This window comes from Hyla sarda, chromosome 10, assembly GCF_029499605.1.
Source record: "Hyla sarda isolate aHylSar1 chromosome 10, aHylSar1.hap1, whole genome shotgun sequence".
Lineage (NCBI taxonomy): Eukaryota > Metazoa > Chordata > Amphibia > Anura > Hylidae > Hyla > Hyla sarda.
The window spans coordinates 22,536,081-22,561,083 of NC_079198.1; the positions used below are offsets into that span (position 1 = coordinate 22,536,081).

The 25,003-nt window shown below is 44.7% G+C and overlaps 3 protein-coding genes and 2 non-coding genes across 7 annotated transcripts in view; 3 read left to right on the plus strand and 2 right to left on the minus strand.

Moving 5' to 3' along the window:
* N6AMT1 (N-6 adenine-specific DNA methyltransferase 1) overlaps positions 1-875 on the minus strand; it is a 44,827-nt gene extending 43,952 nt beyond the window's left edge. For all 3 annotated transcript variants that reach the window (XR_008848281.1, XM_056542813.1, XM_056542814.1), the window contains exon 1: positions 242-875. Coding sequence is in view for 2 of the 3 variants with exons in the window: in XM_056542813.1 (XP_056398788.1) it covers positions 242-305 (64 nt within the window). In the remaining variant the exon portion in view is untranslated. The remainder of the gene's footprint in view (positions 1-241) is intronic.
* Positions 9-9,698, plus strand: RPL18A (ribosomal protein L18a). The gene is made up of 5 exons (XM_056542816.1): positions 9-163; positions 3,435-3,614; positions 8,839-8,968; positions 9,091-9,200; positions 9,555-9,698. Exons 1-5 carry the CDS (start codon positions 146-148, stop codon positions 9,645-9,647), a joined length of 531 nt encoding a protein of 176 aa, XP_056398791.1. The 5' UTR covers positions 9-145; the 3' UTR covers positions 9,648-9,698.
* On the plus strand, positions 611-742 carry LOC130294730 (small nucleolar RNA SNORA68). The gene has a single exon (XR_008848604.1). It is a non-coding gene; the product is annotated as a small nucleolar RNA SNORA68 (small nucleolar RNA).
* Positions 6,079-6,211, plus strand: LOC130294729 (small nucleolar RNA SNORA68). Its single transcript, XR_008848603.1, has one exon. It is a non-coding gene; the product is annotated as a small nucleolar RNA SNORA68 (small nucleolar RNA).
* A 5,245-nt stretch (positions 9,699-14,943) lies between the features above and the next one.
* LOC130294325 (uncharacterized) overlaps positions 14,944-25,003 on the minus strand; it is a 309,439-nt gene continuing 299,379 nt past the window's right edge. The window contains exons 16-18 of the mRNA XM_056543944.1: positions 24,360-24,578; positions 16,759-17,264; positions 14,944-15,220 (exon numbers count right to left, since the gene is read on the minus strand). Of these exons, the coding sequence (XP_056399919.1) occupies positions 15,197-15,220; positions 16,759-17,264; positions 24,360-24,578 (749 nt within the window). The 3' untranslated portion in view covers positions 14,944-15,196. The remainder of the gene's footprint in view (positions 15,221-16,758; positions 17,265-24,359; positions 24,579-25,003) is intronic.

Consider the following 25,003-nt stretch of genomic DNA (forward strand, 5'->3'; position numbering starts at 1 on the left):
ACTGCGCATGCTCAGACAGCTAGGCGCGGGTGACGTACAGGTTGTCACGTGTCTCGGTTGACCAATCCGGGCAGGATAGCGGGGTGACGTATCGCGGTGCAGGCCCTGGTACTTCCTTTCCGTCGGCGGCAGGCATCGAGGCAGCATGAAGGCGTCCGGCACGGTGAGGATTCCGCGGGATACCGGGTGTCGGGGATGGCTGTAGCGAGCTGGGTCGCCGTGTGACGTCTCCATAACTTACAGAGGAAGAGCCGCATGTGACGGCCGCGGCCTTGTTGCGTTTTTAAGCAGTTTTTTTCATCCATGCGGCCTACATGATGGCGGCTGCAGCTCAGCCATGCGGCTGTAGTGGTGGGGGGCTGGTGATCAGTGTGAATTGTGAGCGCACGGTAGTGACAAACCGCAGCCTCGTGCGATGTGATCGTTCTGGGATTACCACGTGCGGTAACGCTGTCGCATCTAATGGCTGTGTTCACACTGATATAGCTTCCTATGACATCCCGTGTCTCCCAATGAGATCAGCCGTCAATATGAATATTGAAAACGCAACAAACGCATGTGAAACGCAACATACGTGTGAATGCTGTCTTATCCAAAGAAAATAACTTACACTGCACACAAAACCCAAAGACCATTGTGCTGCCTCCTCGGTGGTCTTGTCTGCTGTGCACATAGTGACAGGACCTTGTCGCCTTTCTTGGGCTGATGTGCCCCTGGAAGTGAACTACAGGGTCCGACAAATCTTAAGACTTGGGGACTGTTCACACTGGTGCTGATGGCGCACACAGTACATTACCGCTATGGATTGTAAGTGGTTGAGTTCTCTGTGTGGGGTCTCCATGTGGCTGTCTAGTTCAGTGTTTCCCAACCAGTGTGCCTCCAGCTGTTGCAAAACTACAACTCCCAGCATGCCCGGACAGCCAAAGGCTGTCCGGGCATGCTGGGAGTTGTAGTTTTGCAACAGCTGGAGGCACACTGGTTGGGAAATGCTGCTGTAGTTGACGCGACAATACAAATTGCAGCATGCCCTGACAGCTTGACTGCATGGGAATGATGGGAGTTGTACTTCTAATTAGTGCTGGCGATATGACCAAAAATGAGTATCGCGGTATTTCACTATTTTTATTTTTTTTTAAATTGAGACTTTCATTGAGGTGACGTAGCAGAACTAAATGATCTGAACACTGGGGCAGTGGAGTACCCTTTTAAATAGATGTAACAACCAACCCTACAGCCTCCAGCTGTTGCAAAACTACAACTCCCAGCATGTTGGACTATATAGCGGTGTATAGTATAGGTCAGTGTTTCCCAACTAGGGGTGCCTCCAGCTATTGCAAAACTACTACTCCCAGCATGCCTGGGCAGCCGTTGGCTGTCCGGGCATGCTGGGAGTTGTAGTTTTGCAACAGCTGGAGGGCCTACTGTAGGTATAGTATATTATACAGACCCCTGTCCATCCCAGAACCCTGACTAACCTTCCCAGTTGCTGCAGGGACTGTCCGGGGAGGGTGGTCCGGGCCATCCATCCTTCCTGTAGTGTCCGGCGGCATTCTGGGTGGAGGGTGAACCGGTCCGGGCTGTCCTTCTCCGGGGGGTCCTCTTCTCCACTCCGGGCAGGCTCCGGCCTAGTAACGCTGCATAGACGCCGCTACACCATGACGTCAGGTGTGTCACTGCGCAGCGGCGTCTATGCAGCGTTACTAGGCCGGAGCCTGCCCGGAGTGGAGAAGAGGACCCCCCGGAGAAGGACAGCCCGGACCGGTTCACCCTCCACCCAGAATGCCGCTGGACACCACAGGAAGGATGGATGGCCCGGACCAACCCCATTACGGGTAAGTTTAAATTTTTTTTTTATTGACTCGGAGGGTGGGGGAGGGGCCTGACCGGTATAGCGGTATGGGCAAAAATCCATACCGTGGGAGAAAAAACGGTATCCGGTTCATACCTGTATACCGCCCAGCACTACTTCTAATGCTGTTGGAGCTCACAACCCTGGAGGGGACTAAAAGTGCAATTAAAGGGGTACTACTTTTTTATTTAAATCACTTGGTGCCAGAAAGTTAAACAGATTTGTAAATGACTTCTATTAAAAAAATAAAAAAAATTTTTTACCTTCCAGTACTTGATAGCAGCTGTATGCTACAGAGGAAATTCTTTTTTTTTTTTTTTTGTCTTGTCCACAGTGCTCTCTGCTGACACCTCTGTCCGTGTCCCGAACTGTCCAGAGCAGCATAGGTTTGCAATGGAGATTTGCAATCTCCTGCTCTGGAAAGTTTCTCATACGGGCATCAGGTGTCAGCAGAGAGCACTGTGGACAAGACAAAAAAGAAATTCAAGAAGAGGAAAAATTTCCTCTGTAGCATAACAGCTGCTATTAAGTACTGGAAGGGTAAAGATTTTAATAGAAGTACCGTATTTATCGGGGTATACCACGCACCGGCCTATAACACGCACCCTCATTTTACCAAGGATATTTGGGTAAAAAAAGTTTTTTACCCAAATATCCATGATAAAATGAGGGTGCGTGTGTGCGCGTGTATACCCCGATACACCCCCAGGAAAGGCAGGGGGAGAGAGGCCGTCGCTGCCCGCTTCTCTCCCCCTGCCTTTCCTGGGGTCTAGAGCGCTGCTGTCGGCCCTTTTCACCCCCTGGTTATCGGCGCCGCTGCCCGTTCTGTCCCCCTGACTATTGGTGCCGGCGCCGATAGCCAGGGGGAGAGAAGCGGCGCCGACAGCCAGGGGGAGAGAAGGGGCAGGTGCACACATTGCCGGCGCCACTGCCCCGTTGCCTCCCCCCATCCCCGGTGGCATAATTACCTGAGTCGGGTCCGCGCTGCTCCAGGCCTCCGTCGTGCGTCCCCAGCGTTGTTGCTATGCACGGCGCGGCGCTCTGACGTCATGCGCCGTTCAGCGCATAGCAATGTCGCCAGGGACGCACGACTGAGGCCTGGAGCAGCGCGGACCCGACTCAGATAATTATGCCACCGGGGATGGGGGGAGGCAACGGGGCAGCGGCGCCTTCTCTCCCCCTGGCTGTCGGCGCCGCTTCTCTCCCCCTGGCTATCGGCGCCGGCACCGATAGTCAGGGGGACAGAACGGGCAGCGGCGCCGATAACCAGGGGGTGAAAAGGGCCGACAGCAGCGCTCTAGACCCCAGGAAAGGCAGGGGGAGAGAAGCGGGCAGCGACGGCCTCTCTCCCCCTGCCTTTCCTGGGGGGTATATCGGGGTATACACGCGCACACACGCACCCTCATTTTATCATGGATATTTGGGTAAAAACTTTTTTTACCCAAATTTCCTTGGTAAAATGAGGGTGCGTGTTATAGGCCGGTGCGTGGTATACCACGATAAATACGGTATTTTTTTTTCAGGCATTCTTTATTTTCCGTATAAAGTTTATATTACTTTTTTTTTTTTTTTCTTCTCTTTTTAGCTAAGAGAGTACAAGGTGATTGGGCGCAGTCTGCCCACAGCCAAGGTGCCAGCTCCACCTCTCTATCGTATGAGAATCTTCGCTACCAACCATGTGGTGGCAAAGTCTCGGTTCTGGTACTTTGTATCTCAGCTGAAGAAGATGAAGAAGGCGTCTGGAGAGATCGTGTACTGTGGCCAAGTAAGTTTTCAGTGTCTGACACTAAAGATTAGAGGGGATCAGTCACTAGATTTACGGTTCCCTGACGACTGGATCAACTAGTGCCTGCAATGAATTCGTCATTCTGTTCAGTGCTGTGGCCATCCTTCTATTTAGGAGCCTGACCGCCTGCGGCTCAGACTGTTCGCCTATACACAAAAGCCAGACAGCTGCCAGTCAGTGGGTAGAGGGAGCCGGTCCTCGTAAATAGTGATGAGCGGCATAGGCCATATTCAAATTTGCGATATTTAGCAAATATATGGACGAATATTCGCGAATAGAGATGAGCGAACTTACAGTAAATTTGATTCGTCACAAACTTCTCGGCTCGGCAGTTGATGACTTACGACGCAGGACGTATATTTACGTCCTGCGCCGGCTCCCGCGATATGAAGCGGGATCGCGCCGCGATCCCGCATCATATCGCGTCGGTCCCGGCGCTAATCAACGGCCGGGACCCGCGGCTAATACCACACATCGCCGATCGCGGCGATGTGCGGTATTAACCCTTTAGAAGCGGCGGTCAAAGCTGACCGCCGCTTCGAAAGTGAGTGACCCGGCTGCTCAGTCGGGCTGTTCAGGACCGCCGCGGTCTGTTCGGGACCGCCGCAGCTGATCGGACACCGGGAGGACTCTTACCTGCCTCCCCGGTGTCCAATCGACGAATGACTGCTCCGTGCCTGAGATCCAGGCAGGAGCAGTCAAGCGCCGATAACACTGATCACAGGCGTGTTAATACACACCAGTGATCAGCATTAGAGATCAGTGTGTGCAGTGTTATAGGTCCTTATGGGACCTATAACACTGCAAAAAAAAAAGTGTTAATAAAGGTCATTTAACCCCTTCCCTAATAAAAGTTTGAATCACCCCCCTTTTCCCATAAAAAAAAAAAAATAAATAAACATATGTGGTATCGCCGCGTGCGTAAATGTCCGAACTATAAAAATATATCATTAAGTAAGCCGTACGGTCAATGGCGTACGCTCAAAAAAATTCCAAAGTCCAAAAAAGCGTATTTTTGGTCACTTTTTATACCATTAAAAAGTGATCAAAAAGTCCGATCAAAACAAAAATCATACCAATAAAAACTTCAGATCACGGCGCAAAAAATGAGTCCTCATACCACCCCAAACGTGGAAAAATAAAAAAGTTATAGGGGTCAGAAGATGACATTTTTAAACGTATAAATTTTCCTGCATGTAGTTATGATTTTTTCCAGAAGTGCGACAAAATCAAACCTATATAAGTAGGGGATCATTTTAACCGTATGGACCTACAGAATAATAAGGTGTAATTTTTACCAAAGTATGCACTGCGTAGAAACGAAAGCCCCCAAAAGTTACAAAATGGAGTTTTTTTTTCGATTTTGTCGCACAATGATTTTTTTTTTTTCCGTTTCGCCGTGTATTTTTGGGCAAAATGACTAATGTCATTGCAAAGTAGAATTGGCGACGCAAAAAATAAGCCATAATATGGATTTTTAGGTGGAAAATTGAAAGGGTTATGATTTTTAAAAGGTAAGGAGGAAAAAACGGAAAAACCCTGAGTCCTTAAGGGGTTAAAGGGTACCTTTTCATAAAAAAAAAAATTCTAGATTAATGTATGCAGAATAACTTTCCAATTGCATGTTGTTAAAAAATATGCTGCTTTCTATTTTATTTTCCAGTTTGAAAAATGACCACTAGAGGTCTCCCTACTAGTCCTGGCCACAATCCCCTTTATAGATTTCGGACTCGTGCTGGAGTCCTATATCTGACTGCAGCCAGGATACAGACAAGCTCAGCTGGCAGCTCTGAATCTTCTCTGTTTACAACTGCATATGCAGAAAGATCAGACTCGTATAGTAAAATGGAGGGCAAGGCAGTCAGGAGTATGTCCTGCTGTGCTATGAGCACCGTGCTGGCTCCTGCCTGTCTGACAGGCAGGGAGCAGCGCTGAGCTTGTTTGTGTCCCGGCTGCAGTCTTAGATTTAGGACTCCAGCATGAGTCAGTCTATAAAAAGGCTTGCTGCCCGGACTGGTAGGGAGACCTCTAGTGGTCCTTTTTTCAAAGTGGAAAATTAAATGGAGAGAAGCATATTTTTTTTTTAATAACGTGCAATTGGAAAATTATTCTTCATCAATCTTTTTTTTTTTTTTTTTTTTTTTTAACGAAAGGTACCTTTTTTAAAGGGGATATCCCATGATTAGAACTTGTCAACTATTCAAATTAGGTAATAGCTAGCACATCTGTAGAGCACTGACTGCTGGGAACCACAGTGATCACAAGACGCTTGTTCCCCTGCAGTTCATGCTTGGCTGCTACCCCATTCACTCCTTATGGGACTGCTAGGGACAAGTGCTGTCCTCCTCCTATCTTCAACAGTCCGGACGAATGTGGTCGCTTCTGCAAGGATCTGTGTTTTTTGTGATCAGGTGGTGTCCCTGTGGTAGGACCCCCCCCCCATAAGGCACACATAACCCAAAGATTACCGCTTTACCATGTAGTAATCTTGTCTCGTGTGCCCAGAGTAAGGTTGTACCTTGTCGCCTTTCAGGAGCTGAAGTGCTTGTGAAAGTGAAACTGAAGGTTCTACATTAGTTCACACTTTCCTGCCTATGAACTTGTAGAAGTAAAAGCTTCTTATTGAGAATAGAGAGAGAGAGAACCCATAACAAACGCTTATATGCTTTATATGGAATAAAGATCTGGATAACCCATAGTCTGAAGAAAATAAATCAACAAGCTTCTAAAAGATGTAATACGTTTGAATAAACCTTCTTTGCCGTGTGTATGCCTTAGGACATCTGCAGCAAACGACAACTTATCCCCTATCCACAGGATGGGGGATAAGTCTGATCGCGGGGGTCCAGCTGCTGGGACCCCCCCCCCCCCCCCGCTATCTCCTGTATGGGGCCACGGCTCTCCTGTGCAGGAGGAGTGCCTGCCGCAGTATGACATCACGGCCGACATGCCTCCATGTAGTTCTGTGGGAGAGGCGGGGAGGCAACGTCCGTATTTAAACCGTATCAGTTTTTTATATAATGGTGGTCTATTAGAACCGTATTCAACCAGATACACTTACGGTTACATCCGGTTTTCGCAATACGGTTTACGAATCTGCACATGCGCAGTTGGCTCCGAAAGATCCACCAGCTTCTAGAATCTTCTATCTGGGAGTGTTTTTTAGTGTAAATTTGCCTACAACCGTATATATCCGTTTTTTATTATAATACGGTTTTTAACCGGAATCCGGCATGTACAGTTTTTAGCGATGCTTTTCCTTCAAAAAAAAAGGGACACAGGAACTGGATTGCAAAAACGTGGTGTGAACCCACCCTTAGCCTCTAAGTATTTTTTGTACAAAAAACGTACCCCCCTATCGGCGCATTTCTTAGCGATCCTAGTGCTGGCATGTTCTGCTGGCACTCCGCTGTCTGGAATGGCATTTCCATGTGGACATAGCCTTAGAGGTGATCACTACTGCTCCCAACTGGGCATAAACCTGCAGATTTCCCCCCTTTGAAAACCAAGCAGTGGTGACATCCCTGGGTACAGTCTAGGCCTTTGGCAGCATATCAGATGCCAAATCTAATGCCACCGATAACTAGAACAAGGCCCCTTTTTTAAAACTGCCCCCGTATCCATAATGCAGGCTCTGCGTTAAAGATGGTGGCACAGGTTTATGGTCTCCAACCCTACCATTCTATAAGTGAGACCTGAGACCAGCTCTGAAGTCTAAGTTGTTACTGGCTGAGATCTGCGTGGATGATAGAGGTTATGATTATGCTGTATTCCCCAACCAGTGACTCTACAACTCTCATCATGGCTAGACAATCAAAGGCTGTCTGGTCATGCTGGGAGTTGTAGTTTTGAAAGACCTAAATAGCCACAGATTAGGGGAGCGGTGCCTTAAATGACAACTGTAGTGGTACACTTTTACTATATGCCCGGGCCTCAAAAACAAACAAAATAAACTCATACATACCTTCCTACGAGCCCCCGTTGGACCGGCACAGGCCTCACGGTCCGGCAGTGCTGACGTCATTCCACTTCCTGGGGACGAGGACGCCGCAGAGCCGTCGCCGTATCACCGGCCGCAGCGATGTCCCCAGGAAGTTGAATGAGGTCAGCACTGCCGGACAGTGAGGCCTGTGCCGGTCCAACGGGGGCTCGTACGAAGGTATGTATGAGTTTTTTTGAGGCCCGGGTACGGGCATATAGAAGTATACCACTACAGTTGTCCTTTAAAAAAGCAATAGCTAAACTTTGTGCAGCCGGAAAAATCAAGTAACTTTTGGTTGATAACATAGGTTAGGTTCACACGGCCGGTGTCTATCATCCCGCTTTTCTCCCGCTATTAAATTTACGACCTTTCTTTTAACAAACTGAAGTAAACAGTTGTTATCCGTTCGGATCCATAACTTTTCAGTTAATAAACAAAAAAAATCGTATATTTTGTTCTGAGCATGCTCAGAAGTAAAAACGGATGTCATTAAAGGCTCATCAGTTTCCCATGTTCAATTTATTAGATCAGTTTTTGACTGAAAAAAATACTGCATGCCACCTTTTCTCCTACCAAAAAACTGAATAGGAAGCAAACGGGTGACAAAGGACTGTATAAAAAAATAAATATAAAATAAATAAATATAACAAATGTGTATATTACTTCATTATTATTAATTTTCTCCCTTTGACATCAATAAATGATGATTAGAGATGAACGAACTTACAGAAAATTCGATTCGTCATGAACTTCTCGGCTCGGCAGTTGATGACTTTCCCTGCATAAATTAGTTCAGCTTTCAGGTGCTCCCGTGGGCTGGAAAAGGTGGATACAGTCCCAGGAGACTCTTTCCTAGGACTGTATCCACCTTTTCCAGCCCACCGGAGCACCTGAAAGCTGAACTAATTTATGCAGGAAAAGTCATCAACTGCCGAGCCGAGAAGTTCGTGATGAATCGAATTTACTGTAAGTTCGCTCATCTCTGATGATGATAAAAACGAAATAAATATAAAAAAATATATATATTTATAATTTAAATTTTCTCACTTTGACATCAGTGGGATCCTTTTTTACAGCGGATTGCATAACGGACAAGCCCATAGAAAAGTCATAATTTCTACAGGGCTTTAGAAAACAAAAATATTTTAACCTGGTATACACATTCTCCCCTATAATAGTAACCTTCGCCCTCCTAACACTGTTTCGTATTGATGGTTGCAGGTTTTTGAGAAGTCTCCTCTAAAGGTGAAGAACTTTGGCATCTGGCTGCGTTATGATTCCCGTAGTGGAACACACAACATGTACCGCGAGTACAGAGACCTGACTACCGCTGCTGCAGTGACCCAGTGCTGTAAGTATACAGAGTAATATCTGTCCATAGTGACTTGGCTAGATGGTAATATACAAAATGACAAGTAACCAATAATATGGTGTCAGGACCTGTTTAGATGAACATTTCTCTCCATCTTGTAGACCGTGATATGGGTGCCCGCCATCGTGCTCGTGCCCATTCCATTCAGATTATGAAGGTTGAGGTAATAGCTGCCAACAAGTGTCGCAGACCCGCCATCAAGCAGTTCCACGTAAGTATCGTACTGTAGTGCTTACCAGAATTACTAGAGGAGCTTCAAACTATCTCCTGGAGCTTAATTTTTGCTGCTTCATTTTAACATTGGTGATTTCTCCAGTGTTTCCCAACCTGGGCGCCTCCAGCTGTTGCAAAACTACAACTCCCAGCATGCCCGGACAGCCTTTGGCTGTCCGGGCATGCTGGGAGTTGTAGTTTTGCAACAGCTGGAGGTGCCCAGGTTGGGAAACACTACCCTAGGTTTTCAGCCTTTTGACCTGACTGATCAGTCTGTAGATGGTATTGTAAAGACTAACGTGTGTTTTTATTTATTTATTTATTTTTCTTCCTCTTCTATGAATCTTTTTAGGACTCCAAGATCAAGTTCCCTCTGCCACACAGAGTTCTGCGTCGCCAGCACAGGCCCCGCTTTACCACCAAGAGACCAAACACCTTCTACTAAGCAAGGAACTGTACTTGTTCTGTGGTCAAATAAAATTTATTTAGAAACTTCTGTGCCCTTTTGAGTCAATATTTTAAATGCTTTTTTATACAGGTGCTGCAGTGTTAAAAGTCAGATGACCTTGCCTACAAAATGGAGTGAGGTTGTTTGTCATTACTTCCGGTTCCGGTTTTAGATCCGGTCAGGAAACCGCATACGGGTCAAAACTGAGTCGACTGGAGTCACCGTTTGACTCCGGTCGGGTCATTAAAGTAAATGGGAGTCACGGGCTGATCCGGCCGGGGTACGGGAGCGCCCAGCTTGCCCCTCACACTGACCATCAGAGGTCAGACCTGTAGCAGATTAGCAATGCCATCTGTGATGAGAGGGAATCGGCCCTCTTCCTGATGCATTTCAGGAATGCTTTAGGGTATGTTCACATGTACACTGCAGATTTTATGCTGTGGAAATGAATTTATATAACTGAACACCGCTTTAAACTGCAGTGTATACAGGTGGTGAGGACTTACCTCACTATGAATCGAGCAGATCAGTCCCTCTAACTGTTACTACTATGCATAGTAACTCCACTCCAAACAGATGAGCTTTCTCTCTAGTGCCACCTGTTGGAGGCAGCTACCCTGTAGGCCAGGGGGCCTCAGCTGTTGCCAGACCACAACTCCCAGCCTTTGGCTGTCTGGGCATGCTGGGAGTTGTAGTTTTGTATCAGCTGGAGGCAAACTGGTTCGCAGACACTGCTGTAGGCAATGTATGATCTTAAAGGAATTTGTAAAAAAAAATCATTTTTTTAAAATTATTTTTGTCATTAGGGTTTAACCAGGAATTGAAAGTTAATTTCTTTCAAAGTCTGCTCCCGGTCTGTCTCCAAGTTTGTTGTGGTTCTGCAGCTCAGTTCCATTGAATTGAATGGAGCAAAGTTGTAGTACCACACCCGAAGTGGAAACAGATTGATCAGTCTTTAAAAGAAATGAAGTTTTTATTTATATAGTTTTTTTTATTCCTGGGTAACCCCTTTAATAACCGTAACCTTTCATGTATGTAACACTGCCCCTGCTAAAGATAGCTTAATATAGCAACACTGTTTCCAGCTGTCTCACATGTGCCAATACATACAGTAGTAGGGCCGATACCGATAATCTGTGGAGGTTAGGGCCGATAGCCGATAACTTATACCGCTATTCCAGTATAAGTGATCTGCTATATACCCCCCCTCCCACACACCGCTGCAGAGCATTGATTTAAAGCGGGCGCTTTAAATCAATGAACTGCAGTGGCTTTTGCGGTGCCATAGACTGCTGCCGCCACCCGCTTCTCTCCCCCTGCCTGTCCGGGGGTCCTGAGTCCTATCACCGCGACCGCCGCCACACCGCGACCCCTACTGCCGTGCCGCGTTGCACCCTGCCACCGCCCTGGCCCCATTGCCTCCCCCATCCCCGGTTTTATAATTACCTGTTCCCGGGGTCCACTCTACATCTGGCTCCGGTGGCGTCGTCCTGAGTTGTCACTGTGCACGGTCACGTCACTGTGCACAGCGTAACGCAGGACGCAGCAGGAGCCAGAAGTAGCATTGATCCCGGGAACAGGTAATTATAAAACCGGGGATGGGGGAGGCAATGGGGTGGGTCGGGGAATTATCGGCAAGGTAATTGCCAATACCAATAATGGCCAAAATCGTGATTATCTGCCAAACCGATCAGTCGATCCCTAGTTTAAAAGCCCACAGCGCATGTCTGACACTGCCTGAGATGGTGCATTTTCTTAGCTCATTTTCCCTCACCCCTACAGATTTTTCTCCTATGCACAATGATGGAGACATGTCTGTCAGTCACTTGTGTCCTGGACTTACCTCTGGCAGTATCGGGTGCATGCTGCGAGCTTAAAGGGGTACTCTGTCCCTAGACATCTTAGCCCCTAACAATTGTAGTACTACATGGGGCATATAGAGGTATAAGGAAAAAGTGTTGGTCCTGAGTGGACGATCCCCTTTAATGCAGAAGTTGTCACCAGTTTACACAGTGATGGGTAAACCACCAAGCACAAGTATAGGGGACCTTTGTGACTGGTGTGATTTTCTGTGGTTGCACCCTCTAGATTCTTAACATTAAATTATAACTTTGGGGTCACTTCTTAAAACAATACCAAGCATTTTCATATTCCGTAACTCCAAAAATTACTCTTAAGGGGTACTCTGCTGCTCAGTGTTTGGAACAAACTGTTCCGAACGCTGGCGCCAGGAGCTTGTGATGTTATGGCCCTGCCCCCTCAATGCAAGTCTATGGGAGGGGGCGTGACAGCCTTCACGCCCCCTACCATAGACTTGCATTGAGGGATGGAACGTGACGTCATGAGGGGGGTGGGGCTATGATGTCTCAGTTTGTTCCAAGCGCTGTGCAGCGGAGTACCCCTTTAAGGTGAAATGAGTTGCGCTTCCTATGCAATCCCATTTAGAGTATATATACATATATGTGATAATGGCATCTTTGTAAATTCATTTTTAGAGAAACAAAACCTCCTTTATTTTGTTACCACTAAAAAGAAATTGCATGGATACCTACAAAAACAAACTGTCTTATACTGAAGTTGTGTTGCCAATAGCCCAGGTTTTTTTTTATACCTAAACATACAAGAAGTGTGCCTACCTGGCATGGAGGCAAAGTTTAAAAAAATAGGAACCATCTTTGTACCTTCATGGCAATCAATCTTTACTACAGCTGAAAAGTTAAAGATTCATTAGAAAATATCTCTAAGTGTCGGACATTAATTGTAGGGTATGCTAACTCCAGTAGGTGGCACTGTTGAGCAAGTTCTTTGCTTCTGGAAATGAGCAACTTTGCATATTTTCCCATGAAGCAATGCATGGCTGGTTAGACTCCATACACCAGGAGACAAACTACTCCATTAGTCTCACGTTGAAAGCCTTTCGCTAGCTAGCACCCTGCTCATTACTGACAATGGACAAGAACCCCAAAAAGAGCCGTGCACACATGGGAACCCCCCCCCCTCTTTGAAGAAGATTGTGTCTCGCATATAGTCTTTGATCATGTTCTAAATGGACACTGTCAGATATAAAAACTTTTTATACATTGTACATCTTGGCAAAACAATAGTTTTTCTAATATACTTCTATATAAAATGTTCACATTTTATTAAAGAAAACTGCCTTTGAAAATCCCACCACTGGGGGTCCCCATAGCTCCTGGGACACTGATGACTCTCACAGCAGCATGAGGATGTCCAAGGGTTATGGACACGAGATGGCTGATTGACAAGGCTGCAGGAGGAACACAGCTTGCAGCAACACAGGTATACTAAACATGTGCCTACAGCTGTTGCAAAAATAAAACTCCAAGCGTGCCTGGACAGTCAGGATGTCTGGAAATGCAGGGGGTTGTAGTTTTGTAAAATCTGTAGGCACACAGCTGAAGGCAACACTGCTGCAAAAAAGAGTTATCCAAACACTGTACCTCCAACTATTCCAAAACTACAAGTCCCAGCATTACAGGACTGCCTAAGGATGACAGACACATGAATGACACAGGAAGATGTAAGTTATACACTCACCATATTGTCTTTGGTCGCAGAGTACAGGCAATCTCCAATAATCATTGTTTGTGTGTGTGTGTACAGCAAAAAACCAGAGAGGAAAGGATTACAGAGCAGGGCTGCCAGGCTCCTCCAAAAGCAGTGAGTCAGCAGAGTGAGGGAGGGGGAGGAGTCAACACAGTGCAGGCAAGAGAAGGGTAAGCAGCGACTTCACCTGGTGGATAGGGGTTCAGCGGCGCTGACCAGGATGGACATGTCAGGTAAGATAATACAGGTTTATTGGATAAAAATGCAACGCGTTTCACCATGCTTGCTCGATTTCATCAGGTGAAACGCGTCGCATTTTTATCCAATAAACCTGTTTTAGAGATAGTTCAGAGAAGAGCTACTAAACTAGTACAGTAATTGCAGGATAAAACTTACCAGGTAAGGTTAAAAGACCTTAACATGTATAGAAGAAGGAAGGGACAGAGGGGATATTTATGATAAATACATAAAGGGAATCAACATGGTAAAGGAGCAGAGGAGATTTAAAAGAAGAAAAACTACCACAAGAGGACATCATTTTAAATTAGAGGGGAAAGGTTTAAAAGTAATATATAACAGTTTTTGTTTTTTTTGTGGGATCTGACAGGAACGCTTTAAGTCTCATTGACTGTAAGGCAAGTTATGTTTAGTAAGTGGCACTGTAGCACAAATGTTCTTTCCTTCCAGAAATTAGCCAGTTCACATATTCTTATGTCTTTGAAATAAATTCTTGGGTGTAATTTTATATTTCTTAATAAAAATATTAAAAATAAAGCCTTGAAAATTGTGAGAAAAAAAAAGCTAGGAACATAAAATCACGCACACACTACTACAGCCCAAGAACCACCAGATTTACTATTCCAAGGGGGAGATTTATCAAAGGATTTAGACTGGTTTTTCCTGTCTAAATTTGTCGCACAGAAAGTCGCAGTCTAAATATGTGCAACTAGAGGATTTTTAGAACATGATGCATTCTAGTCTATTTTAGACGGAAAAATGCATTGGTGCTGAATTTATCAAAAGCGACTTTTCTGCGACAAGTCGCATCGGCTGAAAGTACGCCGAAATGTCAGACCATGCTGGAGCAGGTTTAAATACAGTATAAAGCATAGATCCTGATGTTCATGTGCAGAATTTATCAAGAGCCGCGCAACTTTTGATAAATTAGACGCACACTAGACCGGCCTAACCCTCTGTAGTTTGGTCTATATTGATGCGGGACATAGGGGGATATTTATCAAAGTTGTCTATGTCCCGCATCAATATAGACCAAACTACAGAGGGTTAGGCCGGTCTAGTGTGCGCCTAATTTATCAAAAGGCGCATGGCTCTTGATAAATTCTGCGCACGGACTTCGGGATCTATGCTTTAGACTGTATTTAAACCTGCTCCAGCATGGTCTGCCATGTCAGCGTACTTTCAGCCAATGCGACTTTCGCTTTTGATAAATTTAGCACCAATGCATTTTCCAATGCATTTTTCCGTCTAAAATAGACTAGAATGCATCATGTTCTAAAAATCCTCTAGAGCAAAAGTCGCAGAAAAGTCACACATATTTAGACTGAGACTTTCTGTGCGACAAATTTAGACAGGAAAAAAATGTCTAAATCCTTTGATAAATATCCCCCAAAATATTTCCTCTAAATTGTCAAAAAAAAGTGTTGCCCCAGAAGACACTAGTCTTTACGGATTTTTTAAAAATGTTTATTAGTATAAATATTGTACAATTAAATTACATTGAAGGAGCCCACTACAACCTCAAAATTATACTATATTTGCATTGATTTAGAAATCCACTGTTGTCTTCCTGCAGGTGTTGTTGACCAGGATAGAGATTGCGATGACCCTCCTAAGAACCTGTACGCACAGGATAACCCAAAAAGTACATGCAGTGAGGTATTTGCATAGGTAGGGTTCATAATGAGGAATCTCCAGGTGGATAATTCAGTGGGTGCCGGCGCCGACTGAATCAGTTGCTACTAGGACCATGTGGACATCAGAACCTGTGTATAGACTCTTGTCATACAAAACTGTGCTGGATAACCAGGTCAGTACTTTAGGGTTTCATGTTAACAGAAAGCATCCTCTATTAAATATAATTCATCATGACAGTCAATACCAGCTCTAATATATTTAAAGTGGCATTCCAGGAAAAAAAACTTTTTAACATTTTTTTTTTTTTTATATCAACTGGCTCCAGAAAGTTAAACAGATTTGTAATTTACTTCTATTAAAAAAAAACTTAATCCTTCCAATAATTATCACCTGCTGAAGTTGAGTTGTTCTTTTCTGTCTGGCAACAGTGCTCTCTGCTGACATCTCTGCTCGTCTCGGGAACTGCACAGAGTAGAAGAAGTTTGCTATGGGGATTTGCTTCTACTCCGGACAGTTCCCGAGACAGGTGTCATCAGAGAGCACTTAGACAGAAAAGAACAACTCAACTTCAGCAGCTCAAGTACTGAAAGGATTAAGATTTTTCAATAGAAGTAATTTACAAATCTGTTTAACTTTCTGGAGCCAGTTGATGTATATAAAATAAAAGTATTTTCCTGGATAACCCCTTTAATCATCCTAATCTCTTTAGCTTTTTCGGACTTCGGACTTCATTGATCAACAGTGTATGTTTAACTAACCAAATTTGCTACATGATAAACTGAGTGGTAAATGGTCCCAAAGTGACGGGTAGTGTTTGGAAAATAAAAAAATATAAAAGTTGAGAGGACTCATCATTGGGTTTGGTTGTGGATTCTACACCTGGTGGTTTTCTGTGTAAGGCCAATAACTTGTATTTTTCAGTGTATAATGCTGGTAAACTATAAAGGGGTACTCCACTGGCGAGCATTCGGAAGTGAATGTTCCAAACGCTGTTTTTGTGCTGCGGGGGGGGGGCACACCCCTTATGATGTCATGGTCACGCCCCCTCAATGCAAGTCAATGGGAGGGGGCGTTACGTCAGTCACGCCCCCTCCCATTGACTTGCATTGAGGGGGCATGGCCAGAACGTCACAAGTGGTGTGGCCGACCCCCGCAGCACGAAAACAGTGTTCAGAGCATTCACTTCCGAACGCTCGCCAGTGGAGTACCCTTCAAAGGGGTACTCCCACCCTAGACATCTTATCCCCTATCCAAAGGATAGGGGATAAGATGTCTGATCTCAGGGGTCCCGCCATTGGGGACCACGCAGTATTGCATGCTTCACCCACCTGTTTTTTTTGTGCGGAAGCGCTGGAGGGTCTGAGTCGCGACCACGGGAACAGAAGTCTGTGATGTCAGGACTCCGCCCCCGTATGACGTCACGTCCGTCCCCTCAATGCAAGTCTATGGGAGGGGACGCTCCCGCACAAAAAACAGGTGGGTACCGCATGCAATACTGCGGGGGACCGGGAGATCAGATCATCTTATAAGATGGGGATAAGATGTCTAGGGTGGGAGCACCCCTTTAAGGCCGCTTAATAGAGCCAAGTATTGAAACCACTTTTTGTAAACTTATAAGGAACAATAGTAAATCTCAGGTACATATATAGGTCATCAGCATGTTTACCTCATTTCTTATATAAGGTTCTGGTGGATGTAGTTGATTTGCATTAAATGCTGTGGTCATGTCCCAACCATTAACAAAGCCAACATTGAGATCCTTGAAGATTATTTCCATTATGAAGTAGTGGACATATGCATGGAAATCACTCATTCCTTCAAACTCATTTACCATCTCACTTGTATTCTCGGTCTTAATAATTACTTTGGTTTGTGGACTTCTGATGAGGAGACGTTCTATAGCACGACGGATGTTGAGGAGTCTTCTGATATAGTGATGGACGGGAAATAGTCTAAAATGTACTCCAATGTTGAATGCGATCACAGTATATGGGCCGCCTCCAATAATGTCAATTTCGCGTGAAATAGAACGTTCTTCTCGGACAGACGCAAAGTCCAAATTTACAAACGGTCTTCCGTGTCTTTTCCACTGAACAATGATATTCCTTGCAACATCGATACCTAAATGCTTTTGTGCCCACCCGGTTTCATAGACATTAAGTAATTTCAATGCTGGAGAAGTAATGAAAAGAAATATTAAAGTAAAAACGTCATCATAATCCAGTTACAGTATATCATTTGGTATATGACATTGTTATATTGCCACGTGGTTGGACAGAACTTCGGAAAATAATTCGGAAAATAATCTTAAATCAAGTATATAATTTCAGTAATAAGGCTCAGGATAGGGGTTAAAGAGGTACTCCGCCGCTCAGTGTTTGGAACAAACTGTTCCGAACGCTGGAGCCGGCGCAGAGAGCTCGTGTTGTCATAGCCCCGCCCTCTTATAACGTCACACCCCCGCCCGCTCAATGCAAGTCTATGGGAGGGGGCGTGACAGCCGTCACGCCCCCTCCCATTGACTTGCATTGAGGAGGCGGGACGTGACGTTATGATGGGGCGGGGCTATGACATCACGAGCTCCCGGCGCCGGGTTCAGCGCTCGGAACAGTTTGTTCCAAACGCTGAGCAGCAGAGTACCCCTTTAACTATCTGATCATGGGGGTCTGATCGCTAGGACCTCCATCATCCTTGCCTGATCAGTAGGGTGTCTAGTTTCTCTAAGGGTGCGTTCCCACAGGGCGTATACGCAGCGTGATATTTCACGCTGCGCAAAATTTACGGCAGCAGAGGGAAATACGCTGCGTGTTCCTTGCTCACTGTACACACAGGGCTTTCCGGCGGTGAGTTTTGGAGGCGGAGCCGCACGTCACAGACACGTCGGCACACGGCCCCGGCTCCTAAACTCACTACACACATAGGGCTGCCGCCAGAAAGCCCTGTGTGTATAGTGAGCAAGGAATACGCAGCGTATTTCCCGCTGCTGCCGTAAATTTTGCGCAGCGTGAAATACGCTGCGTATACGCCCTGTGGGAACGCACCCTAAAGATGTCTTCCTGCTGCCTGCCCTAACCTCCTGAACAATTATCATTATGATAGAACTCTACCTGCTCCGATTCGGCCTGTCTCACTCTAATATTTGTCTTCCTGTCTACCATGCAATGGTATTGCTAAAAGTAGTGACCTAAGGATTCCCTAAACCAATGTACCATACATTTAGAAGCGCTGGCTCATCAGATCTCGTATGATAAAGCAAAAGTTGCCATACACTTGCACAGCGTGGTTACAGTATAAAATATTTATGTACAAAGTACAGATGAGAAACTCCAGTGCTTTAAGCTGGTGTATCCCAGATCGTAGTACCACCTCATGGAGTCACTATTATCCATCACGGCTTCTTTAGAAACCTGTATAACAGCTAAAGCCCTTTTGGATTATGGGGCTGTTGAGAATGGAAAACAATACAAGTAAAATAAATAAATAAATAAAAGCAAGAAAAAGGTTTTAGAATTAAAATCTAGAATTTTTATAGAATTTTTCCAAAAATGTCTGCATAAAAGAGTTCAAAGACTTTGACATGTTTCGGGTGTGGTAACGCTCTAATCATGGCTGTTTGGTGAAGTTAGTTTAGGAGTCATCATGGGGGAGATTAATCAAAACCTGTTGAGAGGAAAAGTTGCTGACTTGCCCATAGCAACCAATCAGATCGCTTCTTTCATTTTTGAAAAGGCCTCTGAAAACTGAAAGAAGCGATCTGATTGGTTGCTATGGGCAACTCAGCAAATTTTCCTCTAGACAGGTTTTGATAAATCTCCCCCTATATGTCTAATTCAAATGCCCGGCCACAAGTATCCAGCAGCTTCCCTCAAGTACACTTATGTGTTGGTAAAAATCATATTTAAATAGGGAGACATGTCTGGTGTGGGCTGCCATTATCAAGATTGTTGAAACACCACACCCAAAGTGATATTACAAGTTTGATCATGACAGACATGCCTTCCTGAATCTGTACATGCCTCTTATTAGTTAAAGGACAAGTATCATAAAAAAAAAAAAAAACATATCCCCTATCCAAAGGCTCTCCCATAGAACGTGGCGGCCCCCGCTTCAGGCGGGGGTCTCGATGGGCCGTAGTGAAGGAGAGCTGGGGCTCTAAACAGGAAATCATGGGAGCCCCCAGCGAATAGAGGATACGTTTTTTTTTTCATGATACTTGTCCTTTAACCCCTTAAGGACACAGCCTGTTTTTACCTAAATGACCAAGCCACATTTTTCAAATCTGGCATGTGTCTCTTTAAGTTGTAATAACTTTGAAATGCTTTCACTGAGCAACGCAATTGTGAGATTGAATTTTTGTGACATATTGGGGGAGATTTATCAAAACCTGTTCAGAGGAAAAGTTGTCTAGTTGTCCATAGCAACCAATCAGATCGCTTCTTTCATTTTTAACAAGGCCTCTGAAAAATGAAAGAAGCGATCTGATTGGTTGCTATGGGCAACTGGGCAACTTTTCCTCTGCACTGGTTTTGATAAATCTCCCCCAGTGTACTTTATATGATATATATATATCTTGTGGTAAATCTTTTGTTTATACACGCAGCATTTTTTGTGAAAAACTCCAAAATTTATCATTTTATTGGTACCATTTATGCTACCTTTCGGTCTTTTTATTTCATGTTTTGGACCCAAATTAGCAATTCTTGCACTTTTTTGGTTGTTGCTTTTACACGGCGTCACTGAACCGGGCTAATGTATCTCCGGCTCTCCCACAGACAATTCATGGAGGGTCAAAAACCACTGCTCCATGCAGGGGATAAGATTTTAAAGGGGTACTCCCACCCTAGACATCTTACCCCCTATCCAAAGGATAGGGGATAAGATGTCTGATCGCGGGGGTCCCGCCACTGGGGACCCCCACATTATTGCATGCGGCACCCACCTGTGTTCTCATCGGAACCGCTGGAGGGTCTGAGTCTCGACTCCGGGAACGGAAGTCCGTGACGTCAGGACTCAGACCCTCCAGCGGTTCCGGTGAAAATAGAGGTGGGTGCCGCATGCAATAATGCGGGGGTCCCCAGCGGGCGGGACCCCCGCGATCAGACACCTTATCCCCTATCCTTTGGATAGGGGATAAGATGTCTAGGGTGGGAGTACCCCTTTAAGTACCGGTGTTCTCCTCTAAGGCTATGTGCACACGTCAGAATGTCCGCATGTAAAATCTCTGTGTGGATATTCTACAGAGCATAACATGCCAGCGCTAAGACAGCATAGTAATACCCCATCTAATAGATGGCAATGCATTCTGCGCAGAGCCCGCAGAAATAATTGACACCGGAATCAAATCTGGTGTGGAAATTCCGTAGTGTGCACAGCGCAGCAGAAACACATTGAATACATTCCGACGTGTGAACATAGCCTAAGGAAACAGGATGCATTCAGCTGGTTTCATTGTTGGCTTTCGGATGAACTGAAAAAGGGGGAGATTTATCAATACCGGTCCAGAGGAAAAGTTGCTGAGTTGCCCATAGCAACCATCACTTCTTTCATTTTTAACAAGGCCTCTGCAAAATGAAAGAAGCAATCTGATTGGTTGCTATGAGCAACCGGACAACTTTTTTTCCTCATCCCCCTTCAAAAAATCATAACGCTTTCAATTTTGTACATACAATTCCATTTAATGGCTTATTTTTTTGCGCCACCAATTCTACTTTGCAGTGACATTAGTCATTTAACCAAAAAATCCACGGCGAAACGGAAAAAAAATTAATTGTACGACAAAATTGAAGAAAAAATGTCATTTTGTAACTTTTGGGGGCTTCTGTTTCTACGGAGTGCATTTTTCGGTAAAAATTACACCTTATCATTATTCTGTAGGTCCATACGGTTAAAATGATCCCCTACTTATATAGGTTTGATTTTGTCGTACTTCTGAAAAAAATCATAACTACATGCAGGAAAATGTATGCGTTAAAAATTCTCATCTTCTGACCCTTATAACTTTTTTATTTTTCCGCGTACAGGCCGGTATGAGGGCTCATTTTTTTCCCCGTAATCTGAAGTTTTTACTGGTACCATTTTTGTATTCATAGGACTTATTGATCGCTTTTTATTAAGTTTTTTCATGATATAAAAAGTGACCAAAAATACGCTATTTTGGACTTTGGAATTATTTTGCGCGTACGCCATTGACATATGTTTATTTTTATTTACACAGTTTTTTTTATGGGAAAAGAGGGGTGATTCAAACTTTTATTAGGGAAGGGGTTAAATGACCTTTATTAACTTTTTTTTTTTTCACTTTTTTTTGCAGTGCTATAGCTCCCGTAGGGGGCTATAACACTGCACACATTGATCTTTTACCCTGATCCCTGCAAAGCCATAGCTTTGCATGGATCAGAGTTCTAGGGGCTCAATTGCTCAAGCCTGTAGCTCAGGCTTGGAGCAATCAAACGCTGATCGGACGCGACGGAGCAAGGTAAGGGGAGCCTCCGCTCGTGTCCTAGCTGATTGGGACATTGCGAATTTATCGCGATAGTCCCGATCAGCCCAACTGAGCTGCCGGGAAGCGTTTACATTCGTTTTGGACTCTGAGAGGTTGATAGCGTGCGGCACAACGATCTGTGCCGCGCGCTATTAGCCCAGGGTCCCGGCTATCATTAGCAGCCGGGGCCGACCCGGTGTGATGCAGGGTCACGGCGTGACCCCGTTTTAAATAAAGGGTGTAGGGCGAGCAGGTACGCCCTGCGTCCTTAAGAGGTTAAGAACATTACATCAAAGTTGGATCAGCCTGTAGTGTGGTTTTCCACTGTGATTTTGAGTGTGACTCCATATCCAGACCTCCATGGGTTGATAAATTTGATTTCCATTGATAATTTTTGAGTGATTTTGTTGTCAGCACATTCAACTATGTAAAGACGAAAGAATTTCATACGATTAGTTCATTCATTCAGATCTAGGATGTGTTATCTTAGTGTTCCCTTTATTTTTTTGAGCAGTGTATATAAAACTGAACATGTGTGTGCATGTATATGTGTGTGTGTGTGTATGTGTGTGTATTTGTGTGTGTGTGTGTGTGTGTGTATGTATGTGTGTGTATTTATGGGTGTGTGTGTGTGTATGTTCCAGCATCACGTCCAAACGGCTAAAGATATTAACATGTAACTTGGCACACATGTTACTTATATGTCCACCAAAAATATAGGATAGTTAATTTAACCCTTAACTACCCAACTACCTCCATTTGTGAGGGTCGGGGTTTTGGTTTAAGGTCCCATGCAAATCTATTGGAAATGTATGTTCCTGCATAACTTCCGTACGGCTGGAGATATTTCAATAATACCTGGTACACATATTACTTATATGTCAAATAAAAATATATAATAATTAAATTAACCCTTACCTACACCCTTATATAAAAGATGGGTTTTTGTTTCAAGTCCCATGCAAGTATATGGGACTTCCAGTACCTTACTCCACAAGCTCCACTCTGCATTTCCTGGTGAATGTGTCTGTCCGGCTTGCAAGCCACACCCCATCTCACAAAGACACTCCCACTGTTTAAGCCCCCCTTTTATTCTCTATCCTTTTTGTGCATCGGTCTGGCTTGCAAATCTTGCTCAGTCCCAGAACGCCACGTTACCTTCTATTTTCAGCTTACAATATCTTCATCACAAATCAGTCCCACCTGAGGACAGGATATGAGGATGGGACATAAGGACGGGATATTAGGACAGGATATGAAGTTAGGATATGAGGACAGGATATGAGCATGGGACATAAAGATGGTGTATGAGGATGGGATATGAGGTCGGGATATGAGGTCGGGATATGAGGATGGGATATGAGGTCAGCATATGAGGACGGGACATGAGGATGGGACATGAGGATGGGACATGAGGACGGTATATGAGGTCGGCATATGAGATCGGGATATAAGGTCGGGATAGGAGGTCGGGATATGAAGACAGCTTATGAGGTCGGGATATGAGGTCTAGATATGGGGACGGGATAGGGGGACCGGATATGACAACAAAATATGAGGACAGGATATGAAGTCAAAAGCTTCCTCCTTTGTTGATTTTCCTCCCCAACAAGGATTGGGAAGGAAAAATCGGGCAACGCCGGGTTCTCAGCTAGTGTTTAATATAGCTCTTCGAATACGGGAAAAAAAAAAAATCAATTAATAAAAAAAAAAACTGAATCTCAGTGTTCATACAGATTACTGAAAGCTAGCAAGAATGCCAGAGCCAGTTATAATGCATTTGGAATTTTTTTTTAGCTCCTTCACTTAATTGATAGGAAACAGAGGGTGGTTATTAATGGTACATTGGGTGGGTGACTGTTACTAATGGGCCCAGAGCGATGTTCACCGGTGTCTGTCTCTGGGTTGCGATGCGTAGCTTCACAGGAGCGTTGCTCACATGGGTTGCATGCCGAACTCCCGTACTGTATCGCCCGGAGCACATGAGGAGTCAGCGCCCCGACTGTATCTTTGGCAGCATCAGCGTTCCTAGGGCTGGGGAGCAGGCCAGGTAACAGACAGGTACAGGATCACCTGGGGCCTCCGGAGGGGAAGAGGAGGGGCTTGCTTACCCTCCTCCCATCATGCCACACCCCGACTAAGTTGATCTTTAAGTTTTATTCTACTTTGTTCCTTTGTAATTTTTCAAATTTTTTCTCTTATGGCTGCAATGGTCAACATCCAACACAACAACTAAGACTGCAGTGGCCAGATGCTTTCTTATATAACTGTATACTACTCTTGCTTAATATGTAAATTTAAAATTGACATTGCCAATGTAAATATACTTAATTTTGAAAATTCAATAAAAAAAAATATGGTAAACTGATATAGCCTTAAAATTGTGCTCCAGGTCAGCGGCTAATCTATAGAGACCCTTTCTGTGGCCAACTTGTTTGTGGGATAATACACAAGGTGTCGCGTTTGTGGCCTACTTTTTTCATGTCCTATACATAAGATGGAAATAACTGCCTGTAGAGCTCAGATGCCTGAGGAAGCTGCGCATGCGCAGCGAAACGCGTTGCATTCTGGTTAATAAATCCTCTTTTAATTTCATCTACCTGTCTGGTCGATCAGCGCCGTGAGCCGGGTTAATTTGAAGCCAAGTATCTACTACTGTAGAGCTCAGATAAAGGATTGTGTGGGGGCACAGCTCTGGATCCTTATGTAGCCACAGTGCAGCTGTGAACAGAACCTTATATAGTCTTATATGTTTTCTATGTTGCAATGTAGTTTTCGATACTCACTTTTTAACTTGCCTTCCAAATATGACATCCACTGGTGCATTGTCGAATCTCCAAACATGTAAAGAAACTTTTCTTTCAAACATGCATTCAGTTCCTCCATACTGTGATAGGTTTTCATTGTGCATCCTTTCGGGTACCATATTTCCTCCATGACATGTCCACTGGGATATTCTAAGCCCATTCCAGTTTTGCAGTGTTCTTTCTTCTCTGAACTTAAACCTATGTAAATAGAAGAAACAATTAATATTTTCCCTTTAGAATTAAAGACGTGCATTACAGAGGCAAAGGCATTTGCTTAGTGGTGCATACATTAAAAAAGGGTAAAATGTGTCAAATAAAAGGGGTTTTCTCAGGATAGGCCATCAATCACTGATCACTGAGGTGCTGACACCCCCACCAATCATCTGTACGGCGCCTGCACTATACAGCGAATGGAAGCAGTTGCCTGTTCACTGTGTAGTGATGTATAGTGTGGGTGCCAAACAGCTGATTGATTGGGGTGTCGGCACCCTGCCAATCAGCAAATGATGGCCTATCCTGAGGTTTGCAGAGACCATGGGCTGCCATACCATAAGAAAAAACACTGTTAAAAACTACATCTCTTAACCCCTTAAGGACTCAGCCCATTTTGGCCTTAAGGACTC

Excerpts from the sequence above, each read along its gene's own strand:
- RPL18A (XM_056542816.1), top strand. Across the intron at positions 8,969-9,090 it reads TGCTGCAGTGACCCAGTGCT|ACCGTGATATGGGTGCCCGC; the intron begins GTAAGTATACAG and ends TCCATCTTGTAG. Across the intron at positions 9,201-9,554 it reads CCGCCATCAAGCAGTTCCAC|GACTCCAAGATCAAGTTCCC; the intron begins GTAAGTATCGTA and ends GAATCTTTTTAG.